Below are 15,336 nucleotides of genomic sequence, written 5' to 3'. Positions count from 1 at the left end.
TCAGGCTTTACTCAGATCTATAAAGCAGGAAAATCACTAAATCTTCATGGGTAAAGAAAGCACCTATGGCCCAGTGGGAGAGTAGGGCTGTGATAGTAGAGGCAGGAAGCACATTGAAGTCAGAGAATTAAACAGAATGTAATATCTGTAAAGTTTGGCAGATATTAAAGAAGCAGCAAGATGGTGATAGTTACATTAGCATGTACCCTATACTTTTGGTGTTCCAATTACTAATATGAAATTGACTTCTTTTCACCCAAAATTTTCAACTTAACTTGAAGGATATTTTCTATGGAAACCTAATTCTAATAAATATCTGTGGAAACATATCTTTTACTTTGAAGACTTTTTCTTAGAGCCTGCTTTTCTGGAATGAGTGGATTTCTAAAGATAGTGTGGAGGACATAACGTTGAAATAAACCTTTTTTTTTTTCCTTCTATTTTCTACATAGTTCTCATTTATTTAGTTTATATATGCATAAAATAAAGGAAGATATGACCCTTATTCCTTTTCAGTTTTATTTAAGATATCATTTTCTAACAACATTGCATGGTAAGTAATAGCATGGAGGTAGTGATACCTAGCCAGTTAAGTTCTAGTTAAATTTAAAGTAGGAAAGAAAGGATCATAAATGAAAATATTAAGCTGGTAAAGATAAAAATGCTAATATTTGCAGTTTCCTTTTTTTTTTTTCAACCCATTGCAATGTAGCTTGTAATTTCATCACAGTACTATAATGACTTTCAAATTGTCAAAATGACTGTTCTTTTCCATTCGCCATTGATCTCACTAAATGCTCATCACGCTGGACTTTGCATAGTGTTGTTGCCCTTTGACTTCCATAGTGGTGTGTTTTCTTGCTTTTCCTTACCTTTCTCAGTGCTTGCCTAGTCCTTACAGTGCTTTAGATTTTTTTCTAGCTCTTCCGACAACCCCCCACCATTTTTCTGTCTGAAAATTGTGATACTTTTCACCAGTGTTCTGGCTCTGTATTTCCAAATGCCTGCATTCTCACTTGTTTGTCATAAAGTTTCCTCCAACTCAGTAAATCCAAGCTTGAATTGTTTCACCTAACTACCCATTCACTTAGTTTGGCTACCAGTCCCAAGAATAGATACTATGGCATTATCTTTATTTTTTCCTTTTCAAATATCTTGTAACCAAACTATCACCGCCTATTTCTGGTTTCCATGTGTTCTTCTCCAATTGCCCTAGTGTAATGTTGAGTGTTGTGCTTTGTCTTAGATTTGGTTGTCATTGGTATTTAAATAACCTTTATTAAAACATAGAGATGGATTTTATACATACGATATTGTCTTGTGAAGCATGAGGGGAAAGTGAATGCCTTGGACAGGAATCTTGCCTCATTCATTTTACATTTCTAGCACAGTTGCCCAGCACATAATAGATGTTGAAGAGACGTTTTTTGAAGAAACCACGCAAATTAAGGGAAGAGCTTTCTTAGTTCTAAGTTCTGTGAGATGAGAGAATCCATTTGAATGGCAACTTTTTTTTTTTTTTTTACCTTTTTGCTATAGAACACAGTACTTCAGTTGTTCGTATTTGTTGATATTGTTAAAGGAATTCTAATGGTTCTTTTTACAAAATTGACTTACTGTATAAAATATTTTCCCTCTTCCGTTTTAGGTTTTGGAAGGAAGGATGTGGTAGAACACTTACTGCAGATGGGTGCTAATGTCCATGCTCGTGATGATGGCGGTCTCATCCCGCTTCATAATGCCTGTTCTTTTGGCCATGCTGAGGTTGTGAGTCTGTTACTGTGCCAAGGAGCTGATCCAAATGCCAGGGATAACTGGAACTATACCCCTCTGCATGAAGCTGCTATTAAAGGAAAGATCGATGTATGTATTGGTAAGTATTATTTGTTGATATCTAAATTGTATGATCAACCTGACAGGTGTAACATTTTAAATAAAGATTTACCCTTCTTCCTTGTTTTTTATTGCAGTGGAAATAGTGTTCCCAGAGAATAAATAAAGAAGGCTTTATTACTTCTTATTCTTAGAAGCAATTCTTTTCCACCAAGGGAAAGTAGAGAGATGGAAATCTAAAGTTGGTTAAGAACAAGTTTCACAACATTAACTCTCCAAATGTGAGACAAATGTCCACTGGTGTGGAACTAAATTTTGTTGGATTGCTGTTATCAAATTTAGTTAATTTACAGTCTCTTTAAAAGACTGCAAGTTTTCCATCCTAGCATCAATGAGAACCATTATAAAGTACAAGTTCTTACTGAACTGGATGACATATTTGGATGTTTTAGGTTGATTCAAGGAAAGTCATCGAGTACTAAGGCAAAACCTTTTTCTTTATGTTACTAAAATTGAACACCAGCTATTTTATTAGCACTGGAAAAGCTTTGAGTGGTTTGAATACAGTAGTTCAAGGCCTCATATTTTCAACATGTGCCATAGTCTAGAGAAAAAGCAATTTCAAACAAAATTGAAATTTTCAACGATTTTAAGTATTATGATTATATGAAATTGTATTCAATCAGCATGTCTTTCTCTTTTATATGTATCTAAGTATATTTTTTTTAGATTTTGCTATATTGTATAAACCCTTTCATTTTGAATCTAAAACAAGCTTCTAGAGAACAAGCATAATTTCTCCTGAGTGTATCATCTCTTCCTTGAAACTTAAGGTGGTGGATGTTTGTTTAGCCTGTGGCAGGTTGATTTACATAATTGTTGTCTTCCTGAATGGCATCCATTTGTTTAGTCAGATATTTTTATGATAAAACTCAAATAGATATGTCATTTTTAAAGATACAGAGGCGGTGCCATTATTAAGATTTTCTCCCTCTTCATAGCCATCTCTTCCAGCCTCAAATATATTTTTTAGTTTTCCTGAAATTATTGCATTGCCTGACAAAACTTCTTTATCCCATTCTCTGTCATTATCTTTTGTCACTTCACCATCCACTGATGTGACCCTTTGGACACCATATCTTTTTTGATCTTTGACATCTTCCATTTTCACTTGATTTACCCATTTCCTCCTATGTCTCTCACTAAAACAGCCGTGTCCTAAGCTAAGTCATTTCATAAAACTAACCCAAAAAGCTTGAACTTACCACATATTCTCTGACCACTAAACATCTTAAGTTACTTGTGATAAGTTACTAAGTGATAACAATTATTGAACTTGACATGTGTTCTTACCTAATCTTCTAGACCTTCAACTTCCCTACTTTCATCCTTTCTTGCTTCACTTTGTCATATCCATTGGATTTTTCTGTCATTAGTTATAGAATTTTATACAGTTTTCACCTTCTTGGAATATTATCCCTTTTAGGCTTCAGTGTTCTATTTTCCTACCTGTACCTCTCTGAATTTTTCATTCTATCAGTGCTTTTAATACCTTATTGAAATTAATATTCCTCTCCTCCTCCTAAATCCACCTCCCAAAAGTATATAATGAAAATGCTCCTTTTATCTACGTTCGTTTATTGGTTTTTGAGTGTCAGTTATAAATTGAGGTTTAGTTTCAGACACCCCATTTCCTACCATAAAAATACTAAAATTCATTCCATAACTAAAAGTATAAATATATACCTCTATAAACATTAGAATATAAAACCAAACTCTTAATATAAAGCTATGTTATAAATATTCCTTTTGGGTCATTTTCCTGCATGGGCAGAATTGAATGAGGCCTTTCTAATTCTGAGTGCAGTGATATTTGTATCTAAACTATATACTTTGTTTTCCTAAATCTCCCACAGGCAAGCATAGGCATTCTTTATTGCCCAAAGAACTTTTAAGTACAAAATTAATTTTTCTGAATATTTTTATTGATGATTGTGATTCTGATATTATAGATTCTCCTCTTGAAGTGATTAAACCATTTTTTTCCCCACTGAAAACTACTGATGTCTTACTTTATCCATTAAAAATTGCAAAGGAGCATGTCTTTGCTGATGTTGTCTGCTTTGGAGATGTAGATTTGTTTCATCCAGTTGTGGATTCAAAAGGCTTTACATGTCATAAGTCAGCACATCACACTTTATCTTCAGTTCCATTGATCATAGTAGAATTGGTCACCATTTTGTTGATGATGATCAATAAGATTGTGTGGGACTCATTATAAGGACATAAATGTGTTTGATATTTGGGTGGGAGTTGAAGTTAAGCTTTTAGCTCTTAACCTCTTATGAGTTGACATTGGCTAGGATGGTCTAGGAAACCATCAATTGTATACTATAGAGTCTTAGTTCTAAATAATACAGAATATTCACAGAATTATAAAATATTTATTAAATAGAAAATACATTTCTCATCTATTTCTCATACAACTGAATCTATAAATCTTTGCATAATGGGTCGATAAAACTAAGAAAGCCTCCTGTATGTTATCTTGGCTAGATTGTTGTGTTGCCCTTGCTAGATTGCTGTGTATCCCAGTAAACCACAGATCTTAAAAAATCATATTGCTTTATTATATTTGACTCTTTAGAACTCTTTATATAATAAGAGGCATTTATTATGTATTTTTAACTTTTATTTTGAAATATAGATTCACAGGAAGTTGCAAAAATAGTACAAGAAGATCCATGTATCCTTCACCCAGTTTTCCCCAGTGGTTACATCTTATGGAATCATAATACAGTATCAGAAATAGGAAACTAGTGTTGGTACAATGTGTATAGTTCTATGCCATTAATCACACATTGAGATTCATGTAGCTACTACTGCAGTCAAGATACAGAACATGTTATCAGACTCCCCCAAAGATCCCCGTCATTCTACTTATTTATAGCCTACTTTTATAATGACCTACTCCCCATCCCACATCCTTAACCCCTGGCAACCACTAGTTCTCATGTGTATAATTTTGCCATTTTGAGAATTTTATATAAATGGAATCATACAGTATATAATTTTTTGAGATTGGCTTTTTTTTTTTTTTTTACTTGACCTTCCAGATTTTTTTTTAAATTGCTGATTATTATGCCATGGTGTTGATGTACCATAGTTTAGCCTTTCACCAATTGAAGAACATTTTGGTTGTTTCTACTTTTTGGCTATTACAAATAAAGCTCCTGTGAACATTTGTGTACAGGTTTTTATGTGGAGATGAGTTTTCTTTTCTCTAGATAAATGCTCTGGAGTGTGATTGCTGGGTAATACAGTAAGTATATGTTTAGATTTTTAAAGAAACTGTCATAGTATTTTCCAGTGTGTTACATGATTTTTCATTCCTAATAGCAATGTATGAGAGATCTAGTTTCTCTGCATCCTTGCCCGGATTTGGTATTGTCACTATCTTTTATTTTAGCTGTCCTAATAGCTCAACAACGTTTTAATTTACACTTCTCTAATGGCTAGTGATGCTTCACATGCTTATTGCCATCTGTATCTCCTCTTTGGTAAAATGCCTCTTCATGTCTTTAGCCCTTTTTCTTGAAATGGAGTAGGATGTGTATTATCTGGGATGCTTTAGTTGCAAATAACAGAATACCTCATCAATAATCGCTTAAACAATAAAATCTTATTGACTCACATGATAGAAAGTCTGCCCGAGGTTACAGGATTGACTCAGGAGTTTCAACAATCTCTAAAGAATAGGCAAACATGTTAGCTTTTCCCTCTTGGTTTCAAGGTGATAGCAGTAGCTCCAAGTGTCATATTCTCACATCAACATCCAAAGCAGGAAAGGAGGAGGTAAAAAAAGGGCTTTTTCTACTTAAAATTTTTTTTTAAGAAGAAAAATCTTTCCCAGAAAACTTCCTCTTAAGAGCCCATTTTTCAGAAGTAGGTTACATGTTCATCCCCCTGCAGTAACCACTGGCAAACAGGAATGAGATTATCAGAATTAGGACCAATCATGATTTATCCCCTACATCTGGGCACCTTGCTTCCCAAATAAAATTGGATTTTTTTAAGTAGTGAGAAGAGGAAATAAGTTTGAGTGGATGATTAATGATGTTTCCACAGAAGGATAAAACAAGTAAGATATAAGACTTATTAGTAACATGCCTAGGAGTGGGATTGCTGGGTGGAATGGTAAGTGTATGTTGAATTTTACAAGAAGCTGCATTTCCCTGATGGCTGAATGTGTTGAGCATATTTTTATGTACATATTGATCATTTATGTATATCTTTTTGTGAGGTCTCTGTTCAGATCTTTTGACTTTTTTTCCTTATTATTCCCGAGTTTTGAGAATTCTTTTTTGTGTTATGGATATAGACCTGTGTTGGATTTATATATTGTGAATCCTTTCTCCCAATCTGTGCTTTGCCTTTCATTTTCTTAATGGTGTCTTTAGGCAAGCAAAAGTTTTCAATTTTGGTTGAAGTCCAATTTGTCAATTAAAATAGAAAAAGTATTTGGTGTCTGCCCAGCACTGGAATAATAAGGTGAGGTATCTAATAGACAATTATTCTTAGGTTAAACACAGTTTATAGTGAAATAGGATTATAGTTTTAATTATCAATACATTGCAGAAATTCAGGAAAGCAGGTTTTGGTTTAAGGGTCTCTTGCTTGAAGTGCTTTATGATAACTTAGGATACACTTTTAAAAATTAAAATGAAAGAATTAGCTACCCCATAATGAAAAATTGAATGTATTATGTGGCTCATTTTTAAGATTTAAAAGTCAGGTGGACCTTGTTTAATTAGAAAATAATTATCCAAAATATGCATGTTATTTCTGTGATAACATTGTTTGCCCCTACTATTTGGAAGTATATTTCTAGAATCTAGGGAAATAGGTTATTTTTAATAACTTGTTGCCTGAAATCTTTCTGTGAAGGAAGACATTAATTTGTAATACTTAAACTTTTTTTTTTTTTTTTTTTGGTTTGTGCTATCCCTTCGCTCTTCTGAGATCAAAAGACACACACAGATGTTATTTGAGCTGTTTCTTCATGTCACTGGCTTTGGTCATAGTTTCTCATATTCCCGCAGTATTGAGACAGGAATTATAAGCAGTTTAAGTAGTTCAAAGACAGTCTTTATAGTTCTGGTGTAGTCTTAACCTCTAGTTCTCATTGGCATCTCGGAGTAGAGTAGCCGTCTGTCCACTCAATAGTATATTTCCTTTCCTTTTTTTTTTTCCCAACAAAATGTGAGTTGGGAGCCAAATATAAACTTCGGAGCACAAGTGTTAAGGACCAGAGTACCGTTTACCATATTTTAGTTTTTCCTACCTTTGTTATTTAGGGATCACATTTTCACATAGAGTCCTCTTCAGCCTGGGTCTATGAGTGAGGGAACTCCCCTGCTGTCACTTTCCAACTTGTAGCAGAAGCAAGGAATGAACTTATTTTACTAATAAGCCTTTGAGATTATGGAGAACATTGTTACTGGCCATAACCTAGACTACCCTGACTGACTACACTCTATTTATGAAATTGAATTCCTAAGTAAACAATAAAGAAATGGTTAAGAAGAATGACTTGTTTGGTTGCCATCACAGAGAAAAATATCTTGGAGCTGATCCCCAAGTGAATCAGGGTCATAAACACAGTTCAAAATGCTTTCCTACTTAATAATTAGCATATACAAGTGGTATGTGCATAGTGATGAATTACACTAAAATTGTTGTAATCAAAATATATTTGCTTTCTAATGCAGCTGTAGGGTCAAGTGACAGTCTCTTAAACTGAATCAGGTAAGGTGTCAATTTGAGCATGCTTCAAATCAGTTAGTGCCTTGTTATATGCTCCTTTGGTATTCTGCTTAGATTGTACTTGGTTCTTCTTGGCTGATCCTATTGTTAGTTTTCTGTGGTAAGGAACTAACAATAATTGTCTCATTTATTCTTGTATTCTTGTTGCCTGTAGCTGGTATCTAATTGTATACTCAAGAAATGTGTGTGGAATGGCAGAGCAATTCACAGGAAGATGGCTAGGTTCTCTCTGGCTTTTTTGCATTACTTTGTGTTAATGTGGGTAAGGAAGTTGAGTAATTTTATACTTCTTCTTGATTAGGTGGTATTTTGAGATTCTTTTATTTTAAAGTAATGTGAATTTGCAGCATGTCAGATAATCCTATATTTATATACAAATATAAAACGTATAGTCAGATATAAATTATGTTTAGATAATCTACCATTTGTCAAATCGTCATTCTTCATTAATGGTGGGTTGTTGAATATTGGTTCTGAGCATGCATTGACTTCTGGTTATGGATTTTCTATAAGGAATGGGCAGTCATACACTTTTTGTTGTTACTTGTAGATTAAACCCATGAGTTCTCCTGTCATGAACTGAAGAGTTGAGACAGGGAGGGAGAAGAAAGAAAAAGGTGATGTTGGTACATTTACCAAAAATTGCTTTGGTTACATGATACATAATACAGTGTTTTCCCTTGAGGCAGCCCAAAGTACCTAACCAAACAATTTCACTAATATTTATATCCTATGCATGAAGCAGATGATTCAAATTACCTACCATTTTACTAGTGAAGAAAGGAGAAAGCTGTTACTTTGCCACAGTCTGTAGAACTGATATAAAGTTGTTATAATAAGAAATGTTTTCTTGACTAAGAACAGAAAGTTCTCTCTGCTTAGTGAGATTTATTTGAGTGTATTTTAAGCATAAAAAACTAATTTCATTCTTTAAATGTGCCAAACAAATCCTTCTTTATTCTTAGTTCAGCTTTTTAGACCATCTAATATTTAACAAATTTAAAGTGATAATTTTACCTTGCTATAAAAACAAAAACAAAAACAAAATCTTAAGATAATCTATTTACTAAAGCTTAAACTGTTTTTATTATTATAACTCACTCCTAAAGTAGTATCTCTTTCATAATTTCCAGGTAACTCTATTTTATGTATCTTTTATCTAGAAAGATATATTTACTTTCCTTGTTCAAACTATTTTAAATTACCTTATCTACACACTCGTGTTTCTCTTTGGATCATATAAATCTTTCTCCTTTACTAAATTACCTGATCACTTCCATGGTCCTTTGATGAAAAGTCCTAGAGCTTGGGAGTGGCATGGGATTGAGGGTGGGGGGAGGGAAGGGTGGGATTGCTTCTGGTACATTCTTGTCTTATGTTATTTCAAATATAATATATTGAAGATTAACAGCTTTCTGGGTTTTGTCTTAACAGTAATATTAAAAGTAATAGATGTTCATTTTTAAAAAAATTAGCAAATACACTGATAATAATTGTCACACCTTATTTTCTGGCCATTTAGATTTATGGTAGCCAATAAATGAAAATCGGTTAAAATGTAAAAAATTTAAAACTTAATTCCTCAGTTGTACTAGCCACATTTCAAGTGCTTAATAACCATATCTGGCTATTGGTTACCTTATCAGAGTGTGTAGATATTGAAATTGCCATCATTGTAGAAAGTTCTATTGGATAGTGCTGTTATAGTCAGTGTACCTGTGTCCATAGTCCTTTCTACATAAAAATGAGATCATTCCACGCATCCTGTTTTCTTATTTTTTCACTTTGTGTTATGACCATATTTCATTATCTGTGAATATTTTTGTCTAATCTCATTTTTAAAGGCAGTCAAGAATTATATAGAAATAACCACTTTTTAAATCATTCACCTATATTAAGCCATTTAGAATATTTCTGATTTTTCACTATTTTATAAACAGTACTATAGAGACTATCATTTTCATTAATTACATATGTAAACCCTGATTACTTTAGGATAAACTACTGGAAAGCTAGAGCTTCTTAATAAGAATCAAAGAAATGTAGCTGCTGGAGTACTTGATTAGGGCTCTTGATTTAGTCTGTCACATTATCTATCCATATGCCATCCATAAATGAGCTAGGTTAAGAAAAGTCATTTCCTATACCTTCCTTACTCTTTGCAAAAATTCATTGAAAATTCAGTGAAGTCTTGAGAATTTGCTTCACTTGCTTTTGTTTCATTATTCTCTCCCCTTTTCCTGCCAGAATACTTCCCTTTGGCATTTTTAACATTACTTTTCCATATAAAAACTGAATTGGGATCTTTTTTAAACAAGTCTCAATGTAGCATTTTCATAAAAAGTAAAAAAATGGCAAAATTCCGTACTTTTATCCTTTAAAAGGAGAAGAGCCAAAAATGATAGCAATTTTTCCCTTCTGAAATAATCCCTGCTGACACTGAGCACCATTATCTTGATGACTTGCCCACTTATGTTCAACTTCATTCAAGAAAGTTAGAGTGTTTATGCATTTACCTGATATATTTGGGATTACTTTAGTAGGCATTCTGGTTAATGGTGTTAAATATATATTGATATATTTATATAGAGAGTTTGATATTTGTTCATTGTATTTTATTAAAATTCCCAGAATGAATGCCTTTATTCTCCTAAGCACTTAAGAAATATATCAAAGATGCTTAAATTAGGGGGAAAAAGGTCAAGTAACAAGAACAAAAGAACAACCAAAAACCTCATACATTTTAAAAAGTGATGTAATGCTTTGCTTACTGCTCAAGACTGTCTGTTAAATTAATTAATTATATGTTTGCATTTACTTTTAAATTAAACATGATTGTCCAAAACAGTCTATGGATTTCAGTGAGATGTATGGCTTAAGTTTGGTGTTGTATGAAAGTGGTATTTGAGGCAAATGGCTCATGTAACCAGTGGGTTCTCTTTACATGGTTATCGTGTTATCTGAAACGCGTGTATATTAAACTGTGTCCTTGCTTTGTACAGTTGCCTGGTAACTGAGATTTCAGTGGCAGGCCCAGATTGGAGATAAAGACTTATGGAGTCCTTCTCACTCCCCATTTTCAGCTGAGCAAACTAGAAAGTTGTTAAGTATAATAATTGCAGTTTCAGGCTTTAAAAAAAATGTTATGTATTTTTGTTGTTTTAGTTCTTCAATTATTTAAATCTGCTAATTCTCTTTTTTTAAGTGGGAGTGGGTGTTAGACTTTTCATCTGCCAACAGAATCCAGGATTAAGAATGTAACCTTATTGTGAGTTGTTTCATATTCTGCCCTCAGGTGTGACAGTACAGATAAGACATTAAGAAATCCCACAGTGTGTCCAAATATATGTTTATTTTGTGTCAAGCCTGAAAATTCCTATATTTGTTGTGGTACAAATAATCATGGTTACAGATAGAGGGCATATATTTCATTTTGCCTTTGGGGGGCACAATTTTGAGTGTTGATCTTTTGAAAGAATCTATTGTACGTGAGTATGAGGATGGAGGGAACAAGAGCAGGTATTCCAGTGGGTCTCCTAAAATGGTACCCTGGCTGTCTTGGTGTTATTGCAGGGTCTGGTTGCTTGCTTTCCCCCGGGGGGTTGTTGGATGGTATTAGGAAGAGGACATTGGTCATTGGAGGAAGGTATTTAGGACAAACGCGTAGATGTGCCCTTTAGAATTCACATGAAGGAAAGAAAGCTTGAGTTACAGTTCTGGTGTGATCTTGGCTTCTACTTGTGTAGAATGATAAGGTAGAAATTAAATGCTTGGCTTTAGAATTAAGTATGAATTCCCCTTTACCACAAATAATTTAGTTGCTTTGAGCCTCAATTTCTCATTTATAAGGTGGGCATCAGACCTACTGCATCAGGTTGTTATGGACAGTTAAATGAAATAATAAAGCAGGTAGCGCCTCAGCAAGTGCTTGTTTCCTTCCACTCTCTTTTCCCTTGGGTGGCAGCATAAGGTGTTCTCAGAGATCATTTCTGTGTTCTGACACTCAGTAAAAACTTAATGACAGATAGGTGGCTCTTTGTTGCCTTCAATGTGAATTAGTTTATGTCCTTTGTTTCATATTCATTGTTACTTTGTAAACTTGAATTATGATTTGATAAGACATGAAACTTTTTTAAAAATTGCAATTTAGGGGCTTCCCTGGTGGCGCAGTGGTTGAGAATCCGCCTGCCAATGCAGGGGACACGGGTTCGAGCCCTGGTCTGGGAAGATCCCACGTGCCGCGGAGCAACTGGGCCCGTGAGCCACAAGTACTGAGCCTGCGCATCTGGAGCCTGTGCTCCGCAACAAGGGAGGCCGCGACAGTGAGAGGCCCGCGCACCGCGATGAAGAGTGGCCCCCGCTTGCCGCAACTAGAGAAAGCCTTCGCACAGAAACAAAGACCCAACACAGCCAAAAATAAATAGATAAATAAATAAATTTTTAAAAATTGCAATTTATGCCTTTTAACTTAGCAGAGACATTGCAGATAGGATAATGGAAAATTATCGTAACGTAAACATTTTCCCCACAAATATTTCAATAACAGGAGTATGAAGTTCTGGTGATTTGCTGTGACTAAGTAAAAAGCGTATGAAAGCTTGACAAATGCAAAGAGATGTGAACAATGATAATTTTTTAAAGGCAAATTAATTATGAGTAAATAGTTCTTCAAGCTGCTAGAGGGCATCATAATTGCTGTTTCTGAAAATTGCAGCCCTCTAGGAATGAGAGAAGGGAAAGAGCAAAGGAGGAACTCTGTTAAAAGAAAAAGGCATTCTTTTCCTCCTCACTGTGGGGGAAAGGAGCTCAGGTGGGATGTGAGAAACGTGATTGAATACTGTCATTAAGAATATCGCTCATAGGATAATTTATCGAAAACAAGCTACATTAAAAAAATTATTTGATATATTTCCCAAAGAATGATAACAGTTATGTTCTTTGCCTCCTCAGGTTGAAAGTACAACAGTGTATTGAGGTTCCAATCATTTGAATTCTTAGAGACATAGGAAAATAATAATTGTGATATTATTTCTTAAGAAACTAAAATTCAAAGCAGAATCAGAATATTATGGTACTGGCTCAACCCTGTGTTCCTTGTGAAAAATGTTTTCAAACATGTGACTTTAAACCTTGTATCCAGTAGCACTAAAACTGAATTGGTCTTAATATTTTATAATGGGGGAATTTGCCTGGAAATGCTAGTAAGTCCTTGAGGCCTTACTCGGCTCGTAACAATTTAGGGATGGACTCAGAAAGCGGGTGAAACTTCTCTCAGAGAGATTGGGAGGCACCTTTTGCATGTGGTTGCTGTCCCTAGAACTGTAAAAGTTCTGTCATCCTGTAATCAACTTATGTGGTCAGACTGTAATATCTACTTTGTTACTTATTAGTGTTTTATTTACATGACTCTAGTCAAGTATTAGAAAAAGTGATCTTCCCCTAAGTACGAGGAAGTATAAAACAATAATTGGGCACAAACGAATTCATTGTTCCTAGGGCTGTTACCAGTTTGCGTTTATTTTAATCCAACTGGTATTTTTTTAGCACTCTCTGTGCACGGGATTCTATTTTTGAAAGGCAGATGAAAAGGTCCTGATTGAAGGGATAGGGTGTTTATTGAGTCCCTGTTGTGTGCTAAGAACCAAGCTAGGTTTATATATATTGTCTGAATTATGACAGCAGTCCTTGGAGGAAGGTAGTGAAAGAGGAAATTGAAATTGACAGAGGTGAAGTCACTTGCCTCAGGCCAGACAATTGCTAAGTAGAGAGCAGTATTCTCAAACCCAGGTTTGTCTGACTCCTAGACAGGACTTTCTTTTAGACTTGATTCTCTAGGGTTTCCAGGTAGAAAGGAGATATGCTTTGTTATAATCATTCTTATATTTGTTCTACTGCCTGCTTTATCTTATAATAAACTGTGGTTTGTGTAAGCAGATAATGCTGATTTCCCAGATGTATTGGGGCCTGCCTTAACTCCTTATTGCAAAAAGGATGTAATTGAATTGGATATAAGAATCTGCTATATACACATACAGAATAATCTATACCTAAGTTACTCCATATGTAATGGGCCTTTTCAAAAATTCTTGGTCTTCTCTATTTATAGGAAATCTTGATAATGGGAGCAAAATTTAATTGGAGGATTCTTTTATTATTATAACATTTCATGCCAAAGTTTGATCATAAAGAACTAGTCTCATGTAAATTCAGTAAAATTTTATTTACTTGGATTAGCTTTTTTGAGTAAGTAATTAAATATTTTCTAATGTCTTTAAAAAAATGCTTACATGCACATGTGTACTATATGTTAGCCACTGTTCTAAGAGCTCCTCAAATATTTATTTGTTTTGTCCTCCTAATAACCCCATGAGTAGGTACTGTTATTATCTCCTGATTTACCGGTGAGGAAATGGAAATACAGAGAGGTGATGTTGCTTCCTGGGGTCCCAGAACTAGGAGGTGGCGGAACTGGGATTCTAACCCGTTCAGTCTGGTTCCAGAGGACCAACTCTTAGCTATGGTGTTTTGCCATTAGTAAGTGCAGCAGACTTAAGAGAGAATTTGATTTTTTTGAACTTATTTTAGCTCAATGAACTATCTGCCTTTATGTGCCTCATTAGATGGAAACCCATTTGTACCTTTTTTACATGTCCCTCACCAGGAAATAAATAAGAATACATTTTTTTTCTAAGTTCAAAGGCACATAAAGGCAGATAGTTCCTTGAGGTAAAATTATGTATCACAAGTATGCTAGTCCCAGTTGTTGACAGAATTCTGAATTTTTGGTGACTTTTGTATGAAAGGCAAAGACTAAAAAAAGTATGGTTAAAAACCTGGACTTTTACACAATAGAAAATTACTTGTTGACTATTTTACTTAAGACTTATTTCTACAGTCTCAGCATTATCACAGATTCTAAATTAATGTATTTATTTTATATTGGAATTGTTTATTTAATGCTATACCATATTTAATGTTGTTTGCTTGATAAGAACTGCCCAATTTTTATTTCTCCATTGGTTACAAATTAATTACTTTAAAGAGCAGCTTTAAGAGAAGTATTGTTTTGGCGAACATACTTAAACAGCATGTGTAAAGATCATTTTTGTCTGAGGAGAAATATCTCTCTCATTATAAAAATAATATATATTTGTAATAAACATTAAAACACTGTAGAAATATGTAAAATAGAGACATTTTTGTAAAGATTCATTCACCATGTATAGCCATATCTACATAATACTTTAAGATATGTTGTTGCTGTAGATGCCCATTGAGATCCGCCCATGTACTCTAGAACTAACGCCTCTTTCCCCATAACCATTGTTTTTATTGCCTCTTCCAGCTTCTCTGGCCAAGCTTTTGAAGTCCAGAACCAGATATGAGGCAAGCTGGAGCAAATTCTCTTTAATGAGAGTTTGGAATTAAGGTTCAGATAGTACAAGTATATGTATTGTCTGTTGCCGAGGGTGATGGCGATAAAGCTGGGAGACAGGGATAGACAGCAGCAGGAAAAATTGGGGGACATGTTTCTGCCTTTGCTTTTGATGAGATGCCTCTATTCTTCAATAAATGTTCATGTTGTTTAAGCCAGTTAAAGTAGTTTTTTCTCCCTTGTAATTAAAAAAAAAAAGCCCTCTACTTGATAAAGTCAGTACTCAAAGATATATTCATAAG

General features: G+C 34.3%; 1 protein-coding gene across 1 annotated transcript in view; it reads left to right on the top strand.

Moving 5' to 3' along the window:
- Positions 1–15,336, top strand: part of TNKS (tankyrase) — a 175,650-nt gene that overhangs the window by 23,592 nt on the left and 136,722 nt on the right. Inside the window, exon 2 of the mRNA XM_082444601.1 lies at positions 1,649–1,873. Within this exon, the coding sequence (XP_082300727.1) occupies positions 1,649–1,873 (225 nt within the window). The remainder of the gene's footprint in view (positions 1–1,648; positions 1,874–15,336) is intronic.

The sequence above is a fragment of the Balaenoptera physalus genome (assembly GCF_965194825.1).
Source record: "Balaenoptera physalus genome assembly, chromosome: 21".
Classification (NCBI taxonomy): Eukaryota; Metazoa; Chordata; class Mammalia; order Artiodactyla; family Balaenopteridae; genus Balaenoptera; species Balaenoptera physalus.
This window is presented reverse-complemented; position numbering and strand designations above follow the sequence as displayed.